This window comes from Eschrichtius robustus, chromosome 19 (genome assembly GCF_028021215.1).
Source record: "Eschrichtius robustus isolate mEscRob2 chromosome 19, mEscRob2.pri, whole genome shotgun sequence".
Lineage (NCBI taxonomy): Eukaryota > Metazoa > Chordata > Mammalia > Artiodactyla > Eschrichtiidae > Eschrichtius > Eschrichtius robustus.
The window spans coordinates 4844425-4863360 of record NC_090842.1 but is presented as its reverse complement, the minus strand read 5'-3'; the positions used below and the strand labels follow the sequence as shown (position 1 = coordinate 4863360).

General features: G+C 48.1%; 1 protein-coding gene across 1 annotated transcript in view; it reads right to left on the bottom strand.

Annotated features, from left to right (window-relative positions):
* Positions 1-18936, bottom strand: part of COTL1 (coactosin like F-actin binding protein 1) — a 43321-nt gene that overhangs the window by 1882 nt on the left and 22503 nt on the right. The window contains exon 3 of the mRNA XM_068528387.1: positions 14883-15040. Within this exon, the coding sequence (XP_068384488.1) occupies positions 14883-15040 (158 nt within the window). The remainder of the gene's footprint in view (positions 1-14882; positions 15041-18936) is intronic.

The window sequence follows — 18936 nt, the reverse complement described above, 5'->3', positions numbered from 1 at the left end:
TCCCAGGCCTGAGTGATCAGCCCAGACACTGAATGCGCTAAAGGATGTACTGGGCTCTCCAGCCATACTCAGTCACTTGAAGGCAGGGAGTTTGTTTCCATACATTCAAGAAAAACCATGCCGTGTGATGGGGCTACAATGATGAGCAAATGGAGGCAGTCACTGTGCCCTCTTAGGGTACACATTTCAACCATAAAACCCCACAGGCCTGGCACACGTGAGGCTCTTATAAATGCCTGTGGCATGAATGAGTGACACAGGTGATCTGGCTTATAAGATAACCCTGAACCATGAAGAATCAAGAGTTATTTTAATACATGCATCATAAGACTTCCATAAACAAGGAAAATTTCAGGATGGTGACAGGTAAGAATACAGATAAATTTACCAAAATATGAATAACAAGTCTGAAGGTCAGAAAATCATCCACATTAAAAAAGAGTCCACAAGGAAATAATGTAAACAATTACCACTATTTACAAAGCACCTATGGGTACCGGACACTGCCACACGTTAGCAAACTTAATTCTTAAAACCTTTAGTACGGTATTCCTAGATATCTACCCAAGAGAAATGAAAGCATATGTCCACACAAACGCTTGTAAACACAAACATTCATGGCAACATTATTCATAACAACCAAAAAGTAGAAGCAACCCAAATGCCCATCAAGACATGAATGGGTAAACAAAACATGGTCTGTCCATACAATGGAATATTATTCAGTCATAAAAAGGAATGAGGTACTGACACAGGTTACAACAGGGATGAACCTCAAAACCATTATGCTCAGTGAGAGAAGCCAGACATGAAAGACCACATATTGTATGATTCCATTTATATGAAATGTCCAGAAAAGGCAAATCCAGAGAGGCAGAAAGTAGAGTCATGGTTTCTAGGAGCTAGAGATTGCAACAGAAAATAATGGAAATGTGCTGAAATTGCATTGTGGTGGTAGTTGCACAACTCTGTAAATTCACTTAAAAAAATCATTGAATTGTAGACTTAGGATGAGTTAATTTTATGCTATGTAAATTATACCTCAATAAAGCTGTTTTTAAAAAAATCCTGTAAAATGATCAATATTATTTCCATTGTGAAGATGAGAAAACAAAGGCTGGAGATTATGACACCTGCCCAAAGTCACACAGCTAGTAGGTACAGCTGACTCTAAAGCTGGGCTTCTTAAAAGTGTCACCATCCCCTTTAGGAGTGATGAAAATATTTTGGAATTAGGTAGAGGTGGTGTCTGCACAACATTTGTGAGGTACTAAATGCCACTGAGTTGTGTATTTTTAAATGGAGGTTAATTTTATGTTATGTGAATTTCACCTCAATTTTTAAAAAAACAAGAGAAAGGAAAAAAAGGAGAATGACTAAACCAGGAGCACTCTCAAGGTCAAGTTTTACAATATTAAGATGAAATGTTCGCCATGCCAAACCACCAAGAATACTAACAGGAAGGAGGAAATGGGAGGTTAATATTTATCAGGTAACCAATATGTACCAGGTGCAGGCTCACACATTTTCTCACTTAATCCTCCCTCAGTATATTAGCTTTTTTTTTTAAAGATAAGATCCGCAGGCTGGGCTTGGAGAGATTGTGTAACTAGCCCAGATGACCAAACATCCTTCCAACCCTTTCTACTCCCAGCCTGCCATGCTGTGCTGCTAAGAGTCTGTGTAAGTCATCAGCACACCATTGAACACAAGCAGAATGGCAGAGCCAGAAAGGGGAACCCAGAAGTAACGTGTTTCTCAACCTGAGCCCCAGCGGCAGGGGGAGGGGCGAAGAGCAGACCAGAAGGAGGAAGCCCACAGCTCAAGACGCCTATAGAAGGAAGTCCAAAGTTCCTCTGCCCTGTGGTAGCTATATATGGCAATCTAGAGAAACAAGAACACTCAACGGCTTGTGTCTGTTAGCCATTAGACAATTTAGATTAAGAAGAATTTTGATAAGATCTCAGAAATCCACAATGAAAGTGCACATAGAGGACAATTCACCTTCAAACCACAGGTATATGGGAAATTGAATCATAGCCAGAAGGAGCAAACCAGGATAGCAGAACCCAGTGAAACATAACAATAAAAGTAAATGAACAAAATTACCTTAAAAAAATAGCTATGTCTCAAACTGCAAAAAAAGCAGCCCCAAACCCTGTATACCTGAGAATCTGAGACATTTAAAACCAAAAGATTTGCCAAACAATGATTCTTTCAAACAAAAGTACAGAGAAAAGCAACCTCACCCATCCCCACTATAGGAACCAGCCCCTGCCCTCCAGAGGGCAGGCAGGAGGTGGCCGGCCATGTGGATGTGGCCCTAGCAGGCCTGGTGGGCCTCCTGCATCACAGGATGCTGGGGGTGCAGAGGCTTCAAAGGTGAGCCGATGCTTCCCCTCAGGGTGTGGACTCTGCAAAAAGTCCCGCAAAGGTCTGAGTCAGCCTCAACCCAACTCAAAATGACTGTACACTCCTCCACCTCTGTTCCCGCCAGGGTTCTCGCAGAGCAGGCCTTCGACGTGGCAAGGGAGACGCCACCACCTCTGTGGAGTGGGCTTAAGTGTGAGTTTTCCAAAAGAGGCAGAAACAGAGCGAAAACAGCTCTGTGCACTGCCAGACTTTGATGTGGGAGCAACGCCTGGGACCTGAGGGGCCTGCAAGGACTTGCCCGCGCTGAAAACCACAAAGAACACTTCTGCACAAAGCAGGGCCACCTCGCCGCCACGCTCACACCTCTGCTCTCAGCCACTGTCGCTGGCATCCTCCAGGCAACACCTCCTGGGGCAGAGGCAGGCCACACGAGGGCTGCAAGATGAGGGGGGGGCAAGTCCTCTCTCCAGAAAGGAGACCGGCAGGGCCCAGAGCAATGCTAATACGTAGGGAATTTTAAATTTTCTAGTAGCCACATTGAAAAAAAGTGAAAAAGAAACAGGTGACATTCATTGTAATAGTATTTGATCTAACTCTATATCCAAAATATTGCCATTGTAACAGGTAATCAATATACAAAACCATCAGTGAAATGTCTACCTTTTGTGCTCTATACTAAATCTTGGAAAGCCAGTGTGTATTTTACTCATAGGCATGGCACATAGCGGTATGACAAGCCAGACTTCACGTGCTCTGCAGCCGCACGTGGCTGGTGGCAGCCCAGGTCTAGATAGAACAGGAAAGAACCTGAGAGAATAACGTGTTCAGTCAAGGAGAATCATTAACCATAAAATATTAGAGCCGATCTGAGTGGGGAGAGTGGGAGCCTTTGGGGGCGGAGCAGGGAGAGTGGGAAATGTTCCATCTTGATCTGGGCAGTTCTTTCATGGGTACGTACAAAAATTCAAAATTTTAAAATTCAAAAATTTATCAAGCTGTACGTCTAAGATTCGTGCGTTTTCCTCTATGTACATTATACCTTGGTTAACAAAAAAAGGTGGGGGTGGGGCAGGGGACAAAGAGCCTTTGAAACCCTGACATTCACCCCCTTATTTGATAGAGAAGAAGTAAGAGACCCAGAGAGGGGAAACAATTCATCCCAGGGCACACAGCAGCCTTACCTCGGGGCCCTGGGGGCAGGCCCTCACTCCTGCGTACCCGGTAGGCTGCTCCAGACTGCCCGTCCCTCTCACGTAAGCATCCGTCATACCCTCAAGGCTACCAAAGCCACATGCCAGAGACTTCAAAGCAAAATATGCCAGTCTGTGGGCACTGTATGTCACCTGTGGTTCTAGAAAGATCTTCATGTCTCGGAACTCGGTGTCCCTGGCTGATAGCCTCCAGACAGGGTCTCTCCCTTTTCTCCCAGCGCAGGACTTTTCAAAGGCAGAGGCCTCATCCAGCTAAATAGGACTCCAAGATGGTTTGGAAACACACCAATCAAGTTCGGGACACATTCTGTCCCTGTGACTTTTCTCAAGTGCATTTAAGTTCATGCTTCAAAGATATAAGATGGACATTGGTCTGCTTCCAAGGTGGGCAATTCTAGGGAAGGACTGGGGTTAGGAATTGGGGCTCTGTACATAGTCAAGAATCTATTTGCAAGGCTGGTTTAAAAAGTGTATAAGTATTTTCCTATCCTTGGTTTTAAATCATTTCATTCTTAATGGCTCCCAATTGCCTGGGTTTAAACCCCAGCTTCAGTCCTAAAACGTGCTAGGAATAGTTTGTGCCAAATACAAATAGGGACAGCTGTCCATACGCATCTCCAGCAGCCTGACCCTCCCCAGAAATTTACCCCCCCCTGAGCCTCAGTCTCTTCATCTGCAAGCAGGGACAATAAGAGGACCTACATCCTAGGGCTGGCTGTGAGAATCAGATGAGTGTGCAGTGGAAGTGCTCAAGAATGATTAGGTAATATTTTAAATGATCCTGGGTTACCTTTGTTCTCAAGATTGTTAGGGGAGTCTGAGCTGTAAAGAAGTTTTCTGAAACACTCAGAGCAAATGCACAGGGAGTGGCTAGTTCCTCTTCTCTCAACCACACTGATTTCTCCATCCCCACTGTTTACTTTTTAATGAAGGGAAGTCTGGAGAATTCCTCGGAATAAGCAAGGTAGTGACACTGGCTCTCCTTGCCCTTGCAGAAAGAAGACGGCAAATCCAGCTGCTTGACCAGAAGCTGTGCGCGGGATTAGCCACAGGAGGACAGAGGAGAAGCCTGTTGGGGTAGAAGTGTGTCTGGTCTTCCACCTAGAACATTAGGACCATGGTGGGTTGCCACCCTACGCAAAGAATATGGGTGCTGGGAAGGTCTGGGAAGAAAAAATGAGTGGGAGTCTTTGACAGTTAAGTTTGTGGTGCCAGCAATGCACGTTTCTACAAGGCAGGGCCGGGGAGGAGGGGTGACCTTCGTTGTATCCAAAGACAATGAGAGCTAATGCAATTCGTTCTTCCAATAAACACATGTTTACTGAACACCTATTATACACCAGACAGTCTCCTAGGCCATGGGAAGTCAAAATCTGGTACTCACAGGTCTCTCTGAGAGTCTAAGAGCAGAGAAAGAGAACCAGGGGGCTCTAAAATGCCCCGAAGGAAGCCATCAATGGCTCTGGGCCCTGGTTTCCACCTCTGTGAAAGAAGAGGGCTTTCTTCTTTCACAGGTTCTAGAAGGCAGGTTCGGCCAGCCCTTTCCCCACCAGCCATCTGTGGATTTGCACCTGAGCCTCCAGAGTATGTGGGACAAAGTTCCACCTTGGACACAAGAATCCAAGGAGCAATGGGGAAAACTGCCACAGAACTGTCAACTTTGGGATTAGAGCATGGCTTTCGAAAAGGAGGCCTTGTGCTAGTAAACTCTTGCAAAAAAACGGGGGATGGAACCTCCCCTCCCACATGTGTGAGATGGGACAGGGGGTGGATGAGACACATGCTGGCCACAATATTGTATCTTTTCCCCCAAGTAGGCGAAGATTAATTATAAACCAAAGACCTTGGTGTGCTGAAGAAAAGCAGTTGGTCCTCAGCAGCCTGCATCTTGCTAGGAGAAAAGGCACCCTCCAAGGAACAGGGGCCTGATGAAAATGCACAGTATCAAACCTGCCAACCCCTCCTGGGTCCCCTACACCTTCTCTCCTACAACTATTCTACAGCGCCTCAGAGACCAAGGTTTTAAAAATCCTTCCAGCGAGGTGTAATTTACTCCAAAAGAACAGGTTCTTGTAACTGGCATGAGTCACCACAGACAAGGGAAAAACAAATAGATCAAAATGGTATGGTCCAGTGTTTGACAGATTCGGGAACACAGGCACCTGCGTCACCACCGCAGGGCAGAAATGACACGACCCTATTTCACTAAGGAGAGGACAAAGGACAAGAGAGAGAAATGTGGTGGCATTTCGAGTGGACACAAGGTAATTGCCCAACACAGATGGATGCGGGAAAGCATGATGTCTTATAGCATGCTGGGGTAGGTTTGGGTCCAAACCAAACAGGAGCAGCCGTCCATATGCCTTGAAGCCTGACCCCCGCAGGGCCACCCACCTCTTTAGCATTTGAGTGACTGCCGGGATTCTGACACCCCCTGCTTTCCTGACCATGGACATTTACAGAAGCCCTGACTCCATTCTGCCTGATTTCTGACTATGGCTCCATCTAGATCAGGGATGGTAAGAATGTGGGAAACAAACTCTGCTCTCTCTTCCAGTATCCATGGCAGACATCACAAATTAATCATGCACTTTCCCCACTGAGTCCAGACTTAACCTCAAAATCCTTAACCCAGACCTCCAAATAGCCCCTGCTATCGATCACTTGACAAACAATATTAAATCCATGTTTCGGACTTCAATTTCTGCCTGGTTGAAATTGTGCTTAGCATTTCTTGTTCCTCAGTGACACCCACTTTGGGGACTTTTTCCCAAAGGAATAATTCAACAGAATTTTTTAAAAATTACAACACACATACTCACAGATGTTCATTGTCAGTAAATACCAGACTGCTTCCACTTTTCAACAGAAGTTGGGTAAATAAGTAAGTAGTATTTACATTGAACACTTCACACATAGCAGACACTTATGATATACAGTATTTTACTTAATTTTTACAATTCCATGAGTTTAGATATTATCATCCCCAATTTTCAGAGGATGCTGAAACTCCAGGAAGTAAAGTAGCTGGCAAAAGGTTGCACACATGGTGAGTGGTGGGGCTGGGACCGAAACCCGTGTTTAACTCCACGCCAAGGTCTTTACCAGGAGAGTGAACACACACACACACACACACACGTACATGTAATCACACATTCACTAACAGAATAGTATTCAGCCATTAAAATTATGAAAACTGAAAACATTTATGAAATGTTACATGAAAGGACACACTGTACCTCTGCTACGATTAATCACGTTTGTAATAACATGTACCACGTGGCCAGGGCTCCAGGGGAATTAGCAGAAATCGCTGTGTGGCAGATCATCATTTAGGTCCTTAATTTTGTCTGAACCATTTTTCAAACCCACACCACCCTGGGATAAACCACCAAGGGGGAGAAAACAGAGAGCCTGGAGCTTGCTCTGGGAGGGTCTTTCAAAGGGCAGGATGTCCAGGGACAAACTATGACAAGGACAAAGGTGGGGTTGGTCCATGCAAGGGAAGAGAACGAGGGAGGGAAAATCTGAAAGACAAACGTAGAGAGTGTAGGCAGCCTTCAGCCCCAAAAAGCATCGTGGGGTGTGCATGCCACACATGGAGACCTGTCTGGACTCAGCGTTCGGGCTCCTTCAGTAAAGACCTGAACACACTCTAACCTGGCATCCCCAGAGCATGGAAACTGTCTGCTGTTGACAGTGTTGGGAATCACTGTGTAGACATCAGGAGGCCAGCTGGCGGGGGGCAACCAGGCAGGCACCACGCCAAGGCCAGCTGGCCGAGGGCTGGGACCCATCTGGGGTTTAGTGATGGGCACCCGGCCACAGCCCACTGGCAGAGCAGGCTTGTGAAAGCGGCTTCCATTTACATGCTGGGCTCAGGGTTTGGGCGTCTTCCTCTCCCAAGGGCTTTTAACCTCCTGGTAGCAGGAGCATAGAACCAGGTTCCCCACTGCCCTTCCCACCACTAAAGCGGTCTCTGAGCCCCACCAGCTGGCTTCTGTCTTGACACTCACCTTGGCTTGAGGACTCACCCCTCCCAGCCTCAGTTTCCTCATCTGTATATTGGGTGTATAATATACAGATGGGCACCTGTCCCTCCACACATGATCCCTGGCTCCACCGTTCACAGGCCGCTTGGGAGCTTTGTATTTGTGTTAAATAAAGGACACAAGCATGGGAAAGCCCCCTTGCCTGAGCCCAGGCCCAGGTGAAATGCATCAGCACAAAAGACCCTTTCTGGTTCTGAGAAGAATAAAGGGCCTTTCCACAAACCACAGGCTTGAAGAAGCATAAAACTCCCTGTAACAACAAAACAGCTGAAACCCTTTAAAGATGGACGAAGCGCCAAAGCTGGTCCCCCGAGGGCCAGGCAGCAGCCCCTTAAATCTCACGACACAGAAGTGTGTGGGTTCTCCCGGCTGACCCAACCAGCTCTCACCTCTGCTTTTCACTGACACAAAGCAGAGCCTTTGGAAATTCCAATCCACCCCCAAATCCCCCCCTGAGTGTAAATGGCTTCCACAATTTAATTCAGCCCGAAGAGCAGTTACTGAACATTTACTAGCTTCTGTCCTAGGAATACACCAAGAATAAGACACAGACTAGAGCCTAAGTGAACAGATCTGTTTCTTCACTTTTTAGCACCTGTTTAGTACTTTTCTAGGTTTGAGAAATACAAATAAAGCGGCCATGGTCCCTGCCCTTGAGATTACTTTCTAGGGTCACTTAATTGTAATTCATGGAAGTTGGGTCATAGTATCATACAAACAGATAAAGGAGCAATTAATTCTGATTGAGGCTGGTAGGAGAATGGGGTAAAGAATAAGGGTTTTGAAGGATGAATAGGAGTTCATCAGTCACTAAAAGGAGAAACCTTTTCACATCCTTTACTTTCCTTTAATCCTTCCAACAGCTCTATGAAATTTTATAGTCTCTTTTTCATAAGTGAGAACAGAGTCTAGAGATAAAGTTACTTGCCCGAGGTCCTAGGATGAAAAGTTGCTAGAGCTGGAATATCAACTTGGGTCTCACTCCCCTTAAGCCCATGGTCTCTACCATTTGACACAGCAGCATTTTTTAAAAAAAAAGAAACACTGTACAATGATGCTCAGTTTCCAGTTTAAAAAAAAAAAAAAAAGGTTCTACCATCAAGGAGCTTGAGAACCAGATCAGTACATTTAAAAATAAATGTAAGAGGTTTGTTTCCTGCAGAACTTCTCAGAGCCTTCTCAGAGTGCTAGAGGACTTTGGGAAACATACAGTGGGGTGAAGTGACAGAGTCAGGGCCCCAGGGGCCAGTCTACAAGCACAGGGGACGTTGAGCAACTTCCCCAACTTCCCCGGGCCCCAGGCTCCTCATCTATAAAGTGGGGATAATGACAGAACTGTCCTTGTTGTGAAGAAGAAATCATTTTAATGTGTGGAAAGTCCTTGAAAGTGCCAGGCACGTGGTAGTGGCACAATAAAACTCTTGTTATTAATATTACTACCACACTGGTACACAAACATGACCCTCCTTGAGGAGAGTTAGGACATCTGGTCCTGGCCCTGGAGGTGGAGGGGGTCCAGAATGTAAGCCAGCCCTGCTCCTGGGGTTCAGAGGCCATCAGAATACACTACACTGATGATCCCATGCAGTCATTGACATGCCCATCCTTCCCGCCTCTACTTCTCCTTGGAGGAAACACTCCCTGCCGTTCTTTTCCCAGTGCTGAAAGCTGAGATCTACCTCTGGTTACTTGGCTCCGTGGGGCTTCCCTGGTGGCGCAGTGGTTAAGAATCTGCCTGCCAATGCAGGGGACACGGGTTCAAGCCCTGGTCTGGGAAGATCCCACATGCTGCGGAGCAACTAGGCCTGTGAGCCACAATTACTGAGCCTGTGCGTCTGGAGCCTGTGCTCTGCAACAGGAGAGGCCACGATAGTGAGAGGCCCGCGCACCGCGATGAAGAGGGGCCCCCGCTCGCCGCAACTAGAGAAAGCCCTCGCACAGAAACGAAGACCCAACACAGCCAAAAATAAATAAATAAATAGCGTTCCCTTTCAAAAAGAAAAAAAAAAAAAATACAAAATAGATAAAAGGACCGCGTGAATAAAGTGATTCCGCAAGGCCAGCACAATGTTTCATCGACCGAGTCTGCCCTAAAGCAAGACAGCCTGGCCCAGCGCGGGCAAGCCTCTAACGGGGGGTGACTGCATTGCCCCTGTCATCCCACAGAGGCGCCGGAACAATGGGACGGGTGTTGTGTTGCCGGCACCAGCCGGGCATTTCTGTGCAGCAGATGACGGCTGTGACGACGCAGCCGCGCGCCCTGGCCACTCAGCACATTCCCGGGGCCCGAGTCCGGCTGTCACCATGGCCCAGCGCGGCACCCGCCACTGCCCGTGGCCTTGCTGGTGTTGCCTTGTTTTCCACCAGCCGCAGATGCAGCTCAGCATCTCAGCCCGGCTCTGAACACAGACTAAAGAGACCCAGAATCAAACCTCCTGATTTTTAACTCCTCTGGGCTCCAGCCCCGGGCCTGCCGCTTGTTAACCATGGGTTCGGGGCAAATCCTATCACTGCTCTGGGTTAGGGTTAAGGTTAGGGCTCCTGGGCCTCGCTGGTGGCGCAGTGGTTGAGAATCTGCCTGCCAATGCAGGGGACACGGGTTCGAGCCCTGGTCTGGGAGGATCCCACATGCCGCGGAACAACTAGGCCCGTGAGCTACAATTGCTGAGCCTGAGCGTCTGGAGCCTGTGCTCCGCAACAAGAGAGGCCGCGATAGTGCGAGGCCCGCACACCGTGATGAAGAGTGGCCCCCGCTCGCCGCAACTAGAGAAAGCCCTCGCACAGAAACGAAGACCCAACACAGCCATAAATAAAAAATAAAAAATAAAATAAAATAAAAAGGTTAGGGCTCCCCTTGCTGATGCACCTATGCGCAGGCCCCAGGCTGGAACCTGAAGGAGTGTGGATTGTTTGAAGTCAGCACCAGCAAGGGTGGGTGAGGCTCAGGACCTTCCTGTGTTGCTGATGGATGTGACTTTGATCCAAGCCATCTGCAAGACAATCAGGCAGGATGGCTCAACAGTAAGATTCATGCCTTGTGTCCCAGGCTCAGCACGCGGTCCTATCGGCTCCCAGGGAAACGCTCCACAACCTAGAAAGCTGTGCATCGTGGTGGTGTCTAAACAGGACAGCGGGGAGTCATAACAGCCGCACTTCCAGGCCTCTATCAGAGATAGTTCTAAGCGCTTTCCATATAGTTGCTCATTTAATCCTCACAACAACCGCAAAAGGCAGACACTATACCAGCTCAGTTTTAGCCATCAGGGGAGTGAAGCCCAGAGGAAAGCAACTTGCCCAAGGCCATACAGTAAATGGCGGGGCTGAAATCTGAACTCACCCCATCTGGCTCAAACGGCTATACCACAGACCACTGCACTACACACTGTCTCTTTGTCCGACAAAGTGAAGTGTGGTTCATTTAAACGTAATATGCTGTCATAAACCAACTACCCCATAAAAAATGAAACAATTTCAGAATAAATCAAAACAGAATACGACACAGCAGGTCAAGTCATTCAACTCATTTTTAAATGGGGAAACTGAGGCCCAGGAAGGGAGAGAGACTTGCCCACAGGCAGGCAGGTGGCGTAAAGATCCACTCTTCTTGATTTCAATGTCTCTACATTAATTTACACTGTCTACATCTCATACAAAGCATAAGGATGTGGGTATATTATTTTTATTATTACAAAAACCAAGGGTTATGAGTAATCTTAAACTAAAACTCAATCCATTTATTCTTCACATGGAAACTGTGGTAAAAGGCAGCTAGGGATGTGAGCCTGTCCCCAAGACACGGAATCCAGAATGGCCCATCTGGAGACCCCTTAGAGAACATCTGTTCTGAGTCCCCATTAAGCAGAGAGGGCAACTGACACATCAGAATCAGCATGATTTTAGTGACTGTCAGAAAATAACATTATGCCAGTAAAATCGACCCCTTTGTAACATTAATGGCTGTATTTGCAACTGTAGTATAAATGCGAGGTCTTGTAATAGCTTCGGGTAATAAACCTTTTTAAATGCAGAGGTGGAAAATGCGAAAGGTAATGGTCAAAATATCACATTGCACCTGCAGTTCAAGATAGAGCCCCTGCCCCCCACCACCACCGGAGGGCACGTCTGTGCTTTTCATCTACCAGCATCCCTTTCTTTTAACAATCGGAGCTGCCAATCATGGGACCCCCACCTGCCTGGCCCACAGGATGTGCCAACTGGATCATTTTAAGGGAATGATTGACACTGAGGGAGGGGGGCTCTCTCTTCCCCTGGGATCAAGACGGAGAAGAACCACCATGCCTGGACCATTTCTCCTGCTGCACAGAGGGCACCTGAGGCCAAATCCAGAGCAAAGAGAGAAGAGAAATGAAAGGAAGATACTGCTTCAGCCCTGGATCCAGCCACACCTAAAGCTGGCAACCCCTGCCCTTCCCAGTTCAGAGAGCCAAGCAATTCCCCTTTTTGCTGCAATGTATTTGAGTTTGCCAACAAATCAATTATAACCAATATTCCCAATTGAAGTTACCAAAGAATCATATTTCCCCAAATCACCCTCTTAACCCATTGAGCCAAACTGAGAAAAGTTCTAGATATATAAAGAACTCTGCAGACTGCTAATAGGTTCAGGGTTTCCTTTGGGGGTGATAAAAAAGCTCTGGAACTTTCAGACGATGATGATGATCGCCCAACACTGCAAATGTACTTCACGCCAGTGAACCGTACATCAAAAGGGCTAACATTTCATGTTACTGTATTTCACCACAATCTTAAAAATGGAAAGAAAACAGGAGCATTGCAAGATTCAAAAGACTGCCCCCACTGGACGCATCCCAGCAAACATCTTCTCCCTGTGTGCCCTGTTCTCCTGGCTGGCCAACCAGAGGGCTAAGTGTGGAGGGCGGAGTCCAGCAGGAGACCTTCGGACTTGGGACATGCATTCTTTTGCATTTTCCATTCTGTTGCCATCAAGGAGACCCTTGAAAGCTGGTTAACCATTAAAACCCCCAACTGTCCTGAAGAAAAATAGCCCGTGGGGTTGAGTAGGTGGCCATCCGAAGCAGGGGTGCCGGTGCTGGAGAGGGCACCAACCGCAGTGTTCACTGGTAATGCCGATTAGGATAGGAAGTAAATGATATGTACTGAACACTTACTATGTCCCAGGCACGGTGCTAACCCGTTAGCAGGTAATCTGACAGCCTATACGGTTTTTTTTGTTTTTAATAAATTTATTTATTTATTTTTGGCTGTGTTGGGTCTTCGTTTCTGTGCGAGGGCTTTCTCTAGTTGTGGCGAGCGGGGGCCCCTCTTCATCACGGTGCGCGGGCCTCTCACTGTCGCGGCCTCCCCCATTGCGGAGCACAGGCTCCAGACGCGCAGGCTCAGTAGTTGTGGCTCACGGGCTTAGTTGCTCCGCGGCATGTGGGATCTTCCCAGACCAGGGCTCGAACCCATGTCCCCTGCATTGGCAGGCAGATTCTTAACCACTGCGCCACCAGGGAAGCCCAGCCTATACGTTTTTAAAGCAAACCTCACCCCTGTGATGACCTGGAACCCCCGTCTCCTAAAAGTATATCCTAAAGAAACGATCCAGTGGATGACAGAAAGGAGTTGCATGTATTAAAATGCTGGTTAGGACATTATTTCTAACAATAAAAACTGGAAGCAACTCAAGAGGTCAACACCAGGGGGATTTTCAGTACCTCACAGGGCGCTTGTGAAATGGGACGCTCAGCCGCCAGAAAAACCTTCATTACAACGACTCTGTGGCCACATAATTTATGTAATTATGTTATGTTAGAAAAAAAAAAAAAAAAGAAGAAGAAGAAGCTGATTAGGGAGTGATTCACAGGCCGTGACCGCAGCAATGCGAACAGGTGGGTGAGCTCCCCCGCAGATCTCGTAGCGAAGATGGAAAAATAAACTGTAAGAATGGAATGATAGGAAAATTTTTTCCTATTGTTATTTTTTAAATAAAAGTTTTATTTGGGGATAGTTGGGGATTTACAGAAAAGTGGCAAGAGATAATACCAAGAGTTCCCATGTACCCCACCGGCCATTTTGACAATTGTCAACATCTTATGTTACCGTGGTACATTTGTCACAGCTAAGAAGCCAACACTGGAACGTGACTACTAAACTAAACCCCAGACTTCATTCCGATTTCACCAGTTTTTCTGTTCCGGGATCCAATCCAGGACACCACATTGCACACAGCCGATTTCTGTGTGTGTGTGTTTTGTTTTTGGTTTTTTTACAATGCAATGGCTTCCTTTTGTATATTCACAGATATGTGCAACCATCACTACAGATTTTAGAATATTTTAGAATATTTTCATCACGTCAAAAAGAAGCCCCATACCCGTTAGCTACCACCTGCCTATCATGGGTTTTAGGAAATTGTTTTGCAAAATGGAGAACGCTTTGGTAAGGAGAAAACTATCTCCCCTCCACCTCTCTTCCCCAGTTTATCTTTCTGGAATTTGGATTTTATTTTTCTCAGCATGACCCAGTGTCCTAGCCCCAGATGAATCACTTAGTGTCAATTTTTGTTATGTCCAGGATGGAAAAAAAACTTTAAAATGGGGAACTCTACAGGTAGAACTGTTTAGAAGCTCAGAGACAAAACCAAGGGTACACCCACCTTTTCCTCCTCCTCTCCGTCTAATAGGGACACAGGAGTAAGTCAGCCATGACCAACGCCCAGCTACCCAGACTAGGAATCTCTGCCACTGTTGATATAGCCTTTGTCATTCTATGGCCATCAAAGTCATCATAAAACCCCTGCTGGTGCCCATAAGGTTGACATTTATTCATTCACCAAGTGCTATTGAGCACCTACTGTGTGCTAGACACCATTCAGAGAGCACTCGTGAATTCTCCCATCGGGTCCTCATGGCCACAGTTGGAAGTCATCCATCACCCAATCAGGAAGTGGTGCCATTTTGGTCATCCCTCCAACCCCTTCTCGGTGAGCCACCTGCCCCCCACCCCCCAAGAGGGAGACACCAGCCACCACGTTTCTAGTATTTGATGGTCAGGATCACAGATGCGGCTACCACCCCAGAAAGCAATTTGGGGTACATCTCACCAGTGGTGTTACTGGTCCAGAAATGTAGCACGACACGTTCAAACTCACAGACCAAGGAGCCAAGCCCAGCCCCTTGTGTCCCTGCTGGATGGCGACCCTTTGTGGGATGTGACCAGCACCTCCCCACCCGAGACCCTAAAAGAACACAATGACAGTTACCTGCACCACCTCCTTCACCAGGGTCTTGTCCGTGCCGGTCTTGGCGCGCTGCAGCCCGCTGACATTCTCGCCGATCCATGTGATGAGGGCGAACTTGGACCTCTTGCTCATCGCGTCCCCGGTGGTGAAGCGCACGAAGGCAAACAATCGGACGTCATCTGCACCAACGGCAAAGGGAGGGCACAGTGCTCGGTTAAAACACCCCAAATCCACATCGCCAGCAGGGGCTCTGAGCCACGAGGGTGCCCAGAGCCACATGGCAGGAGCCAACATGCCCTCGCTCAATCTCGACAACAGTGCCACAGGCTGGGATGCCCATTTCACAGACAGGAAGTGGAGGCACAGAAGGGCCATGTGACACTCCTGAGGCTGCAGAGGCAGAAGGAGGCCAGGCCTCTCTGACTGCCATGCCTGCGACCCTCCCCTCCCCCATACAGTCAAGGCTCAAATTCTGAATCTGATTTAGGGAACAGAAGTTCGTCGACTCTTTTTATCCCAAATCTTTGAGGCCCTATTTGGAACAGCAAAGCCACACGGTGGAGAGATGGGAACTGGGCTGGGGTGGGGAGGAGAGGAGGAAACAAAGACGGTGGCCCTTGTTCTGGTCTGGGATATAGCTCTGGGCCCACTGGGCATGGCTAGCTTATGGCCAGACAATTAGGCCAATAAAGAATTCTGGGGCTTCCCTGGTGACGCAGTGGTTCAGAATCTGCCTGCCAATGCAGGGAATACGGGTTCGATCCCTGGTCCGGGAAGATCCCACATGCTGTGGAGCAACTAAGCCTGTGCGCCACACTACTGAGCCTGCGCTCTAGAGCCCGTGAGCCACAACTACTGAGCCCGCGTGCCACAACTACTGAAGCCTGCGCGCTTAGAGCTCGTGCTCCAAAATGAAGAGTAGCCCCCGCTCTCCGCAATTAGAGAAAACCCGCGGGCAGCAACGAAGACCCAGTGCAGCCAAAAATAAATAAATAAAAATAAATTAATTAGTTAAAAAAAAAAAGAATTCTGAGTATTTTTCCACTGGGTATGTTATGCTTGTTACACGGTATATGTTTGTTTTTATTAAAATGACTCTGGGGGCTATTCTGGCCGATGGATCTACATTTAAGTCTGCGTCATTGCCACACCAGTAATCTCATCATCATCACTTCAGAATCTCTTTCATAGTACAGTGTGCTAAGTTCCCCCATCCCCCGCTGCTCTGCGCCCCCAAAATATCAGCTGGTATTCCTGAGTTTTTAAAGTGACGTGTGTGTGTGTGTGTGTGTGTGTGTGTGTGTGTGTGTGTGTGTGTGTCCACCTCGGTACTCTAGTCATCAGGGGCTGGGTCATTCTTCATGCTGGGGCCGTCCTGCAGTGCAGAATCCTGGCCTCCACCCACTCAATGTCAGTATCACCCCCCCCCCCCACCCCGGCCCACTAGGACAATCAACAACGCCTCCAGCCATTGCCCAATGTCTCCATCGGGGCAGAACCGCCCCCAGGTAAAAACAAATTCTAGACATACTTTGTGTCCCAATTTAATCAGGACCCCTTTGTGTTTTCCACCAAAATCCTGCACGTTTTTTGGAGGGCATCACATATCCTTACTCAGATGAATGCCTAAGTAGTTCACATGTCAATTGCAGTTATCGGTGAAATCTCATTCCACCCTCCCCCAACGCCCCCCCCCCCCGCCCCCCGTGAAGGCGGGTACGCGGGATGCTGGTTTGGGGTCATGCATCTTGTACCTGCCGCTCCATTCAGCTCATACGCTCAAATGGCTTTTCGTCGCTGGCTTTAGGGTTTCTCAGCGACCCAATGACCCATCGAGCTGTGTTTCCCAAGCACTGTCTGAATCACCTGGGATCTCGCTAAAATGCAGATTCTGATTCGGCAGGTTTGGGATAGGGCCCCGGGGTCTGCGTTCCTAACTAGCTCCCAGGTGATACTGACGCTGCTGATCAAAGGATCACACTTTGAGGTTTTAAGGCTTTTTTTTTTTTTAAATCAAGGTGTCTTTCTTCCTAGAATCATTCCGGGTGCCACCATGCCGAATCCCACACAAAGTAAAGGTTCTCACCAAGATCCAAGGCCACCAGCCCTCTGAGTGTAATGGAGACACAGTCTACACTGGCTGGTTAGTACCTCAAAGCATGAGCTCATCCTGACAACAAGCTACGCTGTCTAAAGGGGAACCATCTGACCGGGGGAGCTGAGACACAGCCCTGGCAGGCCACGGACTCCTGACTCAAACTCCACATGCGGGCATTTCTTAAAGGAAACAGATCATAATCGCCATTCACGCTGGCACAGCACCTTTCGGTTTACGGGTCAGTATTCATTGGGTCTTTATAAAGATGCTGGGAGGTGGGCCGCGGGGTCGGGGGACGTCATTGTCACCCTCATCAACATCCAAACAACCGTTTGGTAGATGAGGCTGGGAGGTTGTGTGATGTGCCCAAGGTAACATGCCAAGGACAAAGCCAGCCTGAAGCCAAGGGCTAGGACATCTCCGGTGTGTCTGCCCAGCCCCCCTGCTTTAGGGAACCACCCCACCCAGCCATGGGAGCCTGGTGGGTGCCCATCCTGGGACCTGACCACGGGGGTCAGGCAGTGAGGACAGACCGGTGTAAGGGACACTTCACAGGCCAAATTGACATGGCTTGGTGACCAACTGGCCGTGGGAAGTGAGGAAGGAAAAGTCCAAGGACAGGAGACCATGTGAACTCCATCTCTTAGTCCCGGAGGAATCTGACTTAACCCCCAAACATCGGAGCCTCGCTGCCTCATCTGTAAAATGGGGAGATTTTTTTGGTTCTCCCCATTTTTTTTCTTTATTGAGGTAACAGTCACACCACAAAAATTCACCATTTTAACTATTTCAAAGCATAGAAGTCTGCGGCATTTAGTACATCCAAAATGTTGTGCCATCATTTCCATTACCTAATTCCAGAACATCTGCATCATCCCAAAAAGAACCCCCTACCCACCAGCCGTCACTCCTCACCCCCCGCTTCCCCCAGCCCTAAGCAACCACTAATCTGTCTTCTGTCTCTGGATTTGCCTGTTCTGGACATTTCTCACAGATGAAACCCTACACTGTGTGGTCTTTTGTGTCTGGCTTCTCTCACTCAGCATGTTGGCAAGATCCATCCGCGTGGTAGCATGATCGTCATTCCTTTTATGGCTGAATAATATTCCATTGTACGGATGGACCGCATTGTGTTCTGTTCATCCGTGCATCCACTGATGGACACTCGGGATGTTTCCAAATCGGGGTAATTTTATACCTCCCTCCTTCCTTGGCCGTGAGGGTTAAATAGGACGCTGGCCCGACATGGTAGAACCTTCTCCCCAGAGCCTGAGCTACCAGGCAGAGCTGCGGGTGGGAAGTGAGCACAGGAAATGAGGCTGTCCGGGCTGAGGAACTGAAATTCACGCAGCCACGCACGGCTGGTGCAGGACTTTCGTTCCCGAGCATTTCCCAGCATCGAGGCCGCTTTTGGGAAGCCAGCACGCTGTTCCGAGCAGTGTTATTGGAGGAACAGGAGAACCAGCTCCAAAGTGTTTAATTAAATTGCAGCCTTGACTTGAGGGGGAGGCGGGCCACACCTCAGATGCCTCGCGCCTTGTTAAGGCTAAGACAACACCAGCAAAAGAACTCGCAGTCTGTTTCCATGGCAACCACTCTATTTCCCTTGTCCTCATTGGTCAGCCTGGACGTTTGGGATCCCATGACCACACTTGGATCCAACTGCCCCATCACTGGCCAAACTCAGTGGGAAAGTTACAAACCATGTGTCCCAAGTACCAGCCCAGGCCCTGGCACAAGACAGATGTCCGATAAGTCAGTCTCACGCCCACCTCCAAAGACACAGGGAACCTGGCTTTTAAGACCTTCCAGAACTGCAGGCCAATGTCATTTAAATTATCAAGGCAGGAGAGACTGCTTTCCTGGGTGCCTGTTTGGTGCTTATCTGACAATGGTCTGGCCAACAAGATTGCTGACGGTTTTGAAAATCCGAGAGTCACGTTTTGCTTACAAATGTCTGCCACTCGGGATTTGGCA